This window comes from Artemia franciscana, chromosome 7 (genome assembly GCF_032884065.1).
Source record: "Artemia franciscana chromosome 7, ASM3288406v1, whole genome shotgun sequence".
Lineage (NCBI taxonomy): Eukaryota > Metazoa > Arthropoda > Branchiopoda > Anostraca > Artemiidae > Artemia > Artemia franciscana.
In genome coordinates this window covers 57,092,262-57,104,229 of record NC_088869.1, presented here as the reverse complement: position 1 = coordinate 57,104,229, position 11,968 = coordinate 57,092,262, and the positions used below count along the sequence as shown (strand labels likewise).

Genomic DNA, 11,968 nt, shown 5'->3' with positions numbered 1-11,968 from the left:
TATATATATATATATATATATATATATATATATATATATATATATATATATATATATATATATATATATATATATATATATATATATATATATATATGTATGTATTTATAGATTCTTATTTGTCTCTTTTTTTGTAAATGGAAAAGCAGTGTGGTCTAAGGAATTATTGAAGTCCAAAGTTCTGTTGTTTTTTTTTTTCTTCTTTTTTTTTCTCGCAGCAGCCAATCCCAATGCTGCATGTGAAATATTAAAAAGTGTTTTGAAAAAGGAAGATAAATGATTCCATTGCCAGTAGAATGCTTAAAGATGAGAGTAGAAAAAAAAACATGTTTGATTTTGAAATGCATAGCTGACCAATGAGACAAGTAAAAAAAAGAACACCAATCTTGTTAGTTGTTGTTTATTTTTGCAGTAAACTGGAAATGAACATAATTAAAATCATAATTTAGACTTCATTAATTAAAAAGTAGAAAATAGATTGGGCTATACCTCGTGCTGAAACTATAGTTCGATCATAATTTATTGTCCCTCCTGCTCACCCACATCCGGGAATCCTTTCACTCTTATGCCCTTTGCTAAAATACACACTGTTATTGCAACTGCCTTTTTTTTAATCTTTCCTGCTATGTCTTCAGGCTAAAGTTTTGCTATATCCCTCATGAAATCCCTAAACGGGAAAAATGCTCTGTGTTGTGATACATGGTGGCTACTGATAAACAATAAGTGGTGGCTGTGTGCGGTGTCAATATTATATTTAGCAGTTTTTTTATGCGAATTAATAACTTCTTTCACATATTTGGTATAATTTTGAGTGGGTGCCATTGAGGAACATGGACTCTTTTATGTATCGTTAAAAATGCATAAAATTCATAATAAACAAAGTTTCGCCATATTATGCAATGGTAGTCTAGAAACAGTGTAAAAAGGGTCTTTGTTGAATCGGATCTAAACTAGAATAATATATCCCTTTGGCCCTTGAGATGGCTATACTTATCAGGGCTTGTTGTTATAGAAGCAGTTCTGGTTGCGGTCTTTGCGGTCCTGAATAAGTATTTTTTGCTTTGTTATTAACTTCTACTACTACTATTAATTATAATAATTCATTGCAGCACCAAACCGTCTGAGGTTAACACAGCTACACACGCTTCTCCTCCATCCCAATCTATTAAAAACCTTGCCTTTTTCACCCTCCCAGGAAGTTCCTATTTTCCTTAAATCTTTCCTCATGACATATTCCCCCCCCCCCCCCCAGTTCGGGGACGACCTTCTTCTTGTTTGGCTCTAGATAGTTTGCCGACAAAGACACTCTTTGGCAATATGTCATCTTTCATCTGCAGAACATGTCCTAGGCATCTCAACCTTTTTCTCATTATAGTCCTAGAAAGCAGTACTGAACCACATTTTTCGTATAGCTTACTGTTTGAGATACGATCTGTCAGTTCGGTACCCAAAACAACCCTTTGACAATTTCTCTGGAAAACATCTAGCAAATCCTCCTCCTTTTTTCGGAGTGCCCAAGCTTCAGAACAATAAGCCTACTTGACCAATGGCATCACTTTAGCTTCCAGTACACTAATCCTTGTTCGTGGACTTATCTTCCTATTCTTCCAAACTTTTTTTTCAATTGTGTATAAGTAGCCTGGGCCTTGGCTATTCTACTTTTAACATCTTCACTGCTCCCACCATTTTCACTAATAATTCTACCAAGGTAAGTGAAATCATCCACTTGATCGATCTTCTCGTTACCCGACATCACCTTTTCATATTCACTTCTAGTCCTAGTGACTTAGTCTTCTTAACATTAATTTTCCAACCTATTCATGTACCTAATCTTACCTATTCTTTTTCAACCTATACTTGAACTCGCAAAACATCTAGAAATTCATTCGTTTTGCTTATATTTTCATCTAGGATGCTTGAAGCATCAGCTTAATCTAAGTTTAGGAGAGTTTTACTTCCTCATTCGATACTGTGTTCTCTCATTTGATCAATATAGATGGGGATAGAACGCAACCATGCTTCAGTACTGATTCAGTACGAAATCAGCTACTAACCTCAATTCCTACCTTAACCGCGGCAATATTATTCTCGTACATAGCACTAATCGCTTTAAAGTATTTATTTGGTATACCATACAAGAATTGAACCTTCGCTAAAGCTCTTCTATCGGCTGAATCAAACGCTTTCTCATAATCTATTAAACTGAAGACTAAAGGGGTCTGGTGACTCATGCACTTGGAGTAAATTTGGTTGACACATTCTATCCACTTCCTAAATCCAGACTGTTCGTCTCTTAAAACTTTATCAACTGCATCTTCAAGTCTAAAATCTATCATCTTTTAAGTAATTTGCTTCTTACAGATACTAAGCTAATTTATGAGAAAGAAAATAAGAATTTACCTAGAAGAATTGCTTTTTTACATTTTTGTTTTCCCATAATTATATAAGCCGTCCTGGCCGAGTGGATTGGTGCGCTGAGTTCAGGATCCTTTGTCTGAGAAGGTGAGGGTTCGAATCCTAGTGTACCCAACTATTTAGTTTGGGACGAGGGTCAGTGGCGTGACGCTGTAAGCTCAGCCAGAGTAGACCCAGCTCTAAATGGGTACCTGGAGAAATCTGGGGAAGGTAAACACGAAGGGTGTGCGAAAGCACAGGATGGTTGGCCCCCAATCCCCCATTGCACTTCCTGGCTGAAGGGCAAGAAACGGAGATCAGCACCGCCAGTAGGGACTGTAAAGTCTAATACCGTATTCTTTACCTTAGCTTTTATAATTATCACACTCAGCTTATCTCTTACATCATAACCGCCATATTTAATATAAAAAAAAGAAAAAAGAAGCCATATTTAATTAAAAAAAAAAAAAAAAAAAATGCTCGAAACTCTAATAGTGTCATAGACTCATTGTATGTAGCAGTGTCCACACTCAGACATAGTGTCACAATAAATGACAAGACAAAAAAGTTCTATAAATTTTGCCCTGGGGGGTTTTCCTATGCACGAATATAATATATGTTGCCAAAATAGTGTATGCTCTATACTGCTGTACTAAGTGCAAAAGATATATATCAATAAGTCTTGTTTTTGAATAGTCAGCCTCTTAGTGCAGCTGAGTGTTGTTTCTAATTAACATAAACTTTATTTGTAATTATAAGTTCCTCCTAAGTGAGATATGGATTTTCTGTGCGATGACTAATGTCTTTTGATTTCTTAAATGGCTTCCTTGACCTAAAATGGACGTTTTAAGAAACTAAAGATTTTAGTTACAAGCATTTTAATTAAGAAATCTGCTGCATTCCGGAGAGTGTGGTAAACTGGAAACCGATTATTGCCGCTTAAATGACAGTTTAATGTGAATCAAAACTACTAACGCCACTGACAATATAGTGTCATACTGATGATGCACGCTATAGCTAAGGGCTGAAGATGTTTGACAATAAATCCAGTTTTCGCAGCTTTTAAATGTAGCCAAGTATCGTATCTAATTAGGGTGTATTTTATTCACCTTAATTATTGATGAAAGCAATTGATTAAATTTAAATAACATTTTTTTTTTCAAATGAAAGCAAAGAGCGACTCTTACGCTTAAACCAAGATAAATTATTCCATCATAACGATCAACCCCCGCTCCTTACTCTAAAGTGACATTTTATCCCAATTCTTTAAGAACTACTGCTCAAACACAATGGCCGTCGAATTGGAATGAGAATCACTATCACACTTTAGCGTAAAGAGTGGGGCCAGTCTCTCTCGTATATGGAATAATTTATGTTCGTTTTGAGTTTTTATGTCGCTCTTTACTTCCATTTGGGAAAACCTGTTTTTTCTTTTTAGTTTCTGCAAGTTATCTATAGTAGACCCAGGATTCCCCTAAATAGGAGACTGCTAACACCCCTTAAATCCGACTCTGTAAAATTTGACTTTTGCACAGCAATACTTCAAGAAAATAACAAAATAAAAAATAATAAAATATTAAAATAGAAAATAATAAAAAGAAAATAAAAAATAAAAAGGAGTTTATTTAGTGGATTTTCTTTTCAAAATATAGAATAATTACCCAAATAAAACTATCGTCTCCTAAGCTAGGAACCCGAGCTTAGCTTGAGCACTGATACTTCAAGTGCGGCGGGCTTGTGTATAATAGGTTTTCAAATTACCTATTATCCAGTTATCGTGTTATTCTTCAGTCATGTCTCATGAGGTGGCAAATCAGTAATTTCAATTGAATTAAAACGTTCTTGCGTGAATTAAATTCCTCCTTTCTGTTTATCCTTGACAGAATCATACATTGTATATGATTTGTATTGTCTATGGATTGATTGTGGTTATTACTGTTGCTTCTCTTCTAACAAATCGCGCCTCTCCTAATCAGCAAAAGGAGAAATTTATTGCAAATACTAACTTTTGGTCTATACATGTTGAATTTCATTGCATAGTGTCCATCAACCCCTTTTTAGTCACCCCTTTTTAGGCAAGTTAAGTTTCTGTTTCTAAAACTGTGCAAATTTCTATGCGATAATAGCGTTTAATGAGTAACTTTAAAATCAGCACATATTGAATATTCAGAATGAGCACGGATAATGCATTTTGATGTTGCATATGTTGTGATCAAAACTTTTTAAAATTTCGGTTTTAATTGACAGGGGTTGCTCTTTTGTTTCAGTTTGTTACTACGAGATGTTTGACCCAAGGATCTCTGAGCTGAAGGAGGCCTACTACTCCCTCCTTTAACTTCCATCTTTTAAATTCAGGGTCAATAATCGTAAAACAACACCTTGAGAACGATATTCATCCCTAAAAAAATGCATCACTCAAATATTTATTAGAAGGTTGGGGGTTGGAACATCAACAATTATTTATAGGGTCATCTTTTTCGCGGTTTTTAAAGGCGAATTCTTTGAACAAACCCGTTTATAGGGGTGCTCCTCACAGATGCCAGGTGAGGGTGACGCCTCTGGGAAACAAGAAGATATTAAACATTGTATATAAATAGGAAATGGGAAATATTACCATTTAAAATCTTGAAATCGAACCTCCTGGTAGCACTTGCCCTCCCTCCTGAAATTTTTTGGCGAGACTCATGATGCACTGCTCCCACTTTTCCACCTCTGTGAGGATGGACATATGAATTTGATCTTTTGAGCTGCACAGAAAAGATTGTGCCACTGGGAGGTGTACCCTGATTCAGGCTTAGTTTAGATGAAGGAAGGTCAGAGATTAATTCCCACCCCCTCCCCTCCCCATACCCCTTTCTTTATTTATCTAAAGGCTCATGGGGAGTTTGGTAATTTGGACAATGTGGGGATAAACCCTCCCCGCCCCGGCTATACAATGACCCACCGTCCCTCCTTCATAATAGGTGATACGGAATTATACATCATTGAATATAATTTTATGGAAAATCAAGTGAATCAAATTTTTTAAATGAATAATTAAAAACAAGAAGTATTACAAATGCTTCTAAAAAACATTGAAGCATTACATCCTCCCCTCCCCTCCCCATCTATACAATGACCCACCATCCCTCCTCCGCAACAGGTGATACGCAATTATAAATCACTGAACATAACTTTTATGAAAAATCCAGTGAATCAAATTTGTTAAATAAAGCATTAAAAAAAGAAAAAAAGAGCAAAGACTCTCCTCAACCATTGCTCGCGCATAGGACGTCGAATCGACGTTTCGGTTGCTGGGTCTTTTTTACAGGGGCAACTGGCAAGCTTATGGCCCAACTTTGCTGTGGCGGGTATAAAACTCCAGGCCCTGTATTGCCAAGCACAGCATCAAGAGCATCATTAGTAAATGTCTAAATTAACCATCAATCTTGTATTGACAGTGGGATTTTTCTGGAACGAATTAGCCATCATGTGGTATTATTTCTTCTGCTACCAGAAAGCTTAATATATGCTATTTTCAATACTTTTAGATTGATTTAGTTGTATCGGGATTTTCAGCCGGTAGCAACTTAGTCCTCTTTGGGGCAAAACCGTACTTTGGTGCCAAAAATGGCGGAAAACGCTTTTTTACCTTAGCACAATCTTCATGGTCACTTTAAAAGGGCGCTAGAGCTTAATTTCCGTCTGAATGGTCCTTCTCCCGATCTTCTAGGACCATTGGTTCGATATGATAGCCCTTGGATAAAACAACAAACAAAAAATAAAGACCCATCAATAATCTTTCTTATGGGAAAGTAAAATGTTAAATTCCACATTTTGTAGATCAGAGCTTGTAACCTCTACAACACGGTTCTGTTATATGCTGAATTCCATAATGTGATTTTCGTCAAGATCACTTGCCTTTTTGGGAGGTTTTCCCCCACTTTTTTTGAAAATCAGGTAAATTTCGTCAAGCTCATGACTTTTTTCAGGCAAATTTCATCAGGTTCTAGACTTCATTGATTTTATATATTTGGAATCAAACAGTTCGCCGAAACAAACTGTAAGTAATGAGCGACGCGGCTCAATAGTAACTGAAACTCTAAAACACTAAATTTAGATATCAATACATATATCAAAAGAATTGGCTTTTATGCTGATTCCAAATACACAAGATTCATTGAATTTAGTGTTACACATCAAAAGCTACGAACCTGAAAAAATCTGCCTGGTCTTTGAAAGGGGGAGACACCACATAGAAGTCAAAGAATCTTAATGAAAATCAAACCGTCAGCATCAGCATATCAGATAAGTCTACTATAGAGATTTATAGCTCCTATCTGCAAAATCGTGGAATTTTTGGCCAGAAGAAACACCGCGGATGTGTGTTTATTTTTATTTTTTTTTTTGTTCAGAAGTGATCATATCGAACCAATGGTAGCTAGCCCCCTCCCACTTCACTTTTCCATAAAGTAATTTGATCTAAATTTTGAGATAGTCATTTTGTTCAGCATAGTTGAAAGATCCAATAACTATGCCTTTGGAGATAAAGGACCTCCCATAGCCCTTGGGGATAGGTTTTCAAGTTATGAAATTTGCCCATTGTTTACGTATAGTATTTGTTATTGAGAAGTATGCATACATTTTTCGGTTTAGGGGGGTATTTTCCACGGGGAAAATTTTCTACGTGGAGCGAAGTTTCTGGAGTTTGTACTTTTCAGGGTAAATTTTACACTAGAAGAAGTTCCTAAAAATTTTATACGAAATTCTTTTTATTTTTCTTACTTTCTCTATGCTGATTCAAATTTATATGTAGAGATGTTAAGGGCAATTGTCTGGGGTAAACTTTCACCGGGATTGAACTGTTTAGAGGATCTTTCCATGGAGAGAGAGATGGGTTTTTCGGCATTTTTAAAAACAGATCAGACATTCAGTACAAAAAAACAAGTTTTTTCAACTAAAACAAGGAGCAACATTAAAACTTAAAACGAACACAAATTTTACGTATATGAGCTTGACTTTTTGTCCCAACTTTTTAGAAACGGCTCCTGAAATACACTTATTTACTTTTGACTTATTTCTCCTGCCGGGCGCTGCTCGGCGTAGAGTGACGTCTGCCTCCTCCATCCGCTTTGGTCCATGGCGAGTATTTGCACTTCGCCCGATCTGGTGTTTGCCATCGTCAGGAACTCGGACAGACTGTCGGACCAACGTTTCTTTGGTCGGCTGCGAGGTCGCTTCCAACCGGCTTTGATAGGGTCGAAGTCGTAGATCGTCTTTGCAGTTAGATTTGGCGGCATTCGAAGCAGGTGCCCGAATCATCGTAAGGTTCGCTCGGCTGCTTGAGTCGAAAACCGAGACTGCTTTGTGAGCTGCAGAAGCTTCTCATTGCTGACGAAGTCTGACCATCGTAGGCCCTCGATCCTCCTCAGGCACTTCGACTGAAAATGTCGATTTCCTTGAGGGTTGCAGCTGATGCTTGCCATGTCTCAGTCCTGTAAAGCATCACAGAGCTGACCAGGGCGTTGAAGATCCGCTGTTTCGTTGTATGACTGATGTTCGGTTTTCGCCAGAAGTGACGGTTCAGTCTGCCCATGGCAGAAGACGCTTTGGATAATCTCGCTTGCAGCTCGGGGAGAAGTGAGCCATCTGAAGAAATTATGGAGCCCAGGTAGATGAAATCTTGAACAACTTTGATGCCAGTGGTGCTGTTCAGGTTAACTAAAGAGTTGACAGTAGGAGAAGAAGGGTCTATGGCCTTAATTTTAGTTTTGTTCCAGTTTATATGCAGTCCTACTTTAGCAGCCTCTTTTCGTAGAATTTGGAGCGCTTTCAGCAGCTGCTCCATTGGGTCCCACCAGAATGGTCAATCATCTGCAAAATCAGCATCTGTGATGGCACGATCTCCGAATTTAAGCCCAAAGCTGAGACGTAAAGTGGTTTTTGTCACAATGTAATCTACGATGACATTGGAGAGCTGTGGGGACACAGCACATCCGTGGCGCACTCCTGTTGTCATTTGAAAGAACGGGATGCGCCGGCCGTATACTTGTACACAGCTCCCCACCACATGATGCAGCGCCTTTAGAAGTCTGCAATATTACTCGGGTAGGCCAGTCAACTCTAGAATCCGCCAAGGAGCTTCTCGATCGACTGAGTCAAATGCAGCGCGGAATTCGACGAAGGCAATAAATGCTTTTTATTGCAACTATGTGGTCTTCTCTACTATTTGTCGAATCGTAAAAATCTGCTCGATGGTTGAACGGTCCGACATAAAACCAGCTTGCTCCGGTCGTCAGAGTTTTCGAATGATATTCCGACATCGATCCAACATGACCATTGAAAATAATTTCCCATGGACTGGCAGCAAGGTTATTCCCCGGTAATTGGAGCAGTCGCTTCTTGTGCCTTTCCTCTTCCATAAGGGGATGATGACACCCTTCCGCCAATCCTAGGGAATTATCTCTGTTTGCCAGATTTTAGAGAACAGGGTGTGGAAAAACAGGAGCATTGCAGGACCTCCATATTTTAGCAACTTTGAGCTTAAGCTGCAGATACCAGCAGCTTTATTATTCTTGAGCCTTTTTACTGTATATTTGATTTCTGAGGGTCTAAAAGGCTTGTCTGGAGGAGCATCTGGTTCAGGTCTTTGACTGTTAGGTTGTCTGGGACTATCATTAGGAGGCACAGACGGGCTAGTATTGTTAAGTAGCGAACATAAGTGGTCCTTCCACCGCTCAAGACAACAACCTTCATCAGAAAGAAGTGTCCCATCCCTGGACAGGACGGGACCCAAGGTGGGAGTTTTATTTCCCGTGAGGTCTCGGAGATGCTTGAATAGGCTACCCATGTCTTTGTTTTTTGCAGCTAGTTCGATTTCATCGGCTTTCTTTGCAACAAACTCAGTTCTGTCCTGGTAAATGAGTCTGTTCCGCACACTGTTGAGCCTTCGATATGTGGCCATGTCCCTAGGAAGTCCTGCCTTCCGTCGTTACTTTATGGCCTGCAGTGTTTATTTAATTTGCCACAATTTCTTTGGATAACTCCTCTTGCCAAGCACTAGTTGTGCTACTTCGCTGGTCTGTGACTTAAAATGCTTCCAGAGATCATCGATGCTATTAAGTGAGCCAAGGGGCTCGAAGCGATTCGATATCTCATCACTGTACTTCTGGCGAGTATCTGGTTCCTTTAGTTTCCCAATGTCTGCAGTGGTGGGTTTTCTTTCCTCTCGTTGCGCATAGAGGCGAAGCCGGAAATCGGCGCAAACAAGCCTGTGGTCCGCGTTTCCGAGCTCGGCTGATCTGTAAGCTCTGCAGCTCTTCACCGATCATCTCCAGTGCTTAGAAATAATGACGTAGTCATCATTTTCTTTGTACGACTGTTGTTACTATACCACGTGTACTGGCGGATAGTTTTACGTTGGAAGTAGGTGTTAGTGATGTAAAGGTCTGAGATCGACACAGTTCAAGTAGGCAAAGCCCATTGTCGTTAAGTGGGCCGGGGGATACAGGACCAATTGTGCCGCGCCATAGACCCATATCATCGCGCATTGTCGTATTGAAGTAGCCGCCGAGGAGAATAGTTATATCATGGGGGGGTACTGTTGCAAGGCATCTGGACAAAGCAGGGTAGAAATCCTCCTTAGTCACATTATCAGAATCGTTGGTCGGGGCATAACATGCGATGACAGTCATCTTGCCATGCTTGTGTCCAAAGCGGTCCTTGTAAAAGTAAGGCCTGTCTTGCAAGGCTGTTTAGCGCAAGGCCAACGCCATCCCTTCTTGTGCATCCTCCAGGCCAGAGCAACGAGTCATTGTTACCTATTCGCTCTTCTCTGCTTCCGATAAGACCGGTTTCTGTAAGACCCACAATCGATTCCTTATCTTGTGAAGTTCTTCGGAGAGTAGGTTCTTTGACGCAGGTGCATTCAAAGACAAGACATTCCAGGTGGCTGTTCGTAGCCCCCTTTGGTCTATAAGGTTTAGTCTGTCAGTCTTTCTGACGTCGTCAGCATGTCTGTTGACGCGCGATGGTCGAGATCTTAAAAGGGATTCCGGGTCCGAGGCTATGTTGTCACTTTTCGTAGTACTGAATTTCCGGGTGGAGGGTGGCTAGCCCAACCGACCCTAGGTCTGGGATCTGATTAGAGCTAGGTTAAACCTAGGTACTGAGATTCCCGGGGTGGGCTCCATCCGACACATGAGGTTGCGGCCGACCTGATCGGAGTGTTTAGTTAGGAGAGAGACCTCATATAGTCCACATATAGACCCCAATAGTATTAAAAATCTTTAGCGTGAAGAGCGAGGTATTGACGAGGGGGTAACCCCCCTCAGATACGTAGTATAATGTGTTCGTTTTTAGTTTTAATGTGGCTTTTTACTTTCAGTTAAAAAACTAATTTTGATTCTTTTGATGCATGAATTGTTATCAAAGTTCCTTTTTTTGGAGTTTTGATTTCTATTAGCCCGAGTCCCTCTTTTCTTACACTTTGCTACCACTAGCTGTTTCATTTTAATTTAGCGCTAAATGAAGTATGGGTTTTCTCTGCAATAATCTATTTCATGTGATTCCTTAACTGGTCTCCTCTGATTAAAAAGAGCGTATCAAGAACCCCTGACTTTTATTTATAAGCATTTTAAAGAAGAAATCTGCTGCAATCCGAAGAGTGTAGAAAACTGAAGACTGTTCTTCGCTGATTTAACGTGATGGTTTAATGCGAATCCAACGAGTTTAACGTGAATAATGGGTCTAACGACTTTAATTTGAATAAAAAGATTCAATGTCCACCGACAGTGCAGTGTGACGACGATTGTGTATGTTCTATACTTTTGTCCTTAATGGAGAACACGGCAAATGTCAATATATCCCGTTCTCTACTAAACTGCTTTTAATTGTAATAGTGTATCCTTTGTAATTAAAATAAATTTTTTGGTAACTTTCAATTCTTCCTAAGTGGAGATGTGTGTTTTATATGTAAAAGTAATTTTTTTACTCCTCAATTGCCCTTCTTGGCCTAAAATTTGAGTTTTGGAAAACCTTAAGCTTTTGGTTACAAGTATTTTAATTAAGAAACCTATTAAAGTCCAGACAGTATGATGAACTAGAAACAGGTATTTGTTTCTTGGAAATTTGTAAGGCATTAAAAACTTTCAGCGGCACTAAGATATTTATTAAACAATAATTAGTAAACTTTTTTTTCTCTATTCGTTTTGGTAAATTACCATGTAATAGGAACTATTATTGGCTTTTATCTCTTGCCTACTTTGTTAATTCACGAATTTCCTGTTTTTTAGCTTCAAGAGGGCAAACCGCCTCTTTTGTTCAGTCAGCTGCTGTTCTCAATTGGTCTCACCCCGATGGCCTTTTAAGGGTAAGATCAAGGAAAGATGCACCAGCAAGGCCGGTTATCAAACCTCCAGTGGATGATAAGGTAGCGTTCTCTATGTTTGTCCAAAGTGAAATTAATACATTACTTGAACGAATTCTTTGAAAAAGGAAAATATCCTAGTAGAAACTACTTTTCGTAAAATGATTAAAACTATTTTACTGTAAATTTAGCGCATATAAAAATAACATGTCTGGTGTATTTGTTGTA

The 11,968-nt window shown here is 38.9% G+C and overlaps 1 protein-coding gene across 1 annotated transcript in view; it reads left to right on the top strand.

The window, feature by feature from the left end:
* Positions 1-11,968, top strand: part of LOC136029512 (lysosomal-trafficking regulator-like) — a gene marked incomplete in the record, with an annotated part of 247,841 nt that overhangs the window by 187,810 nt on the left and 48,063 nt on the right. Inside the window, 1 exon segment of the mRNA XM_065707957.1 lies at positions 11,667-11,803. Coding sequence (XP_065564029.1) covers positions 11,667-11,803 — 137 coding nt within the window.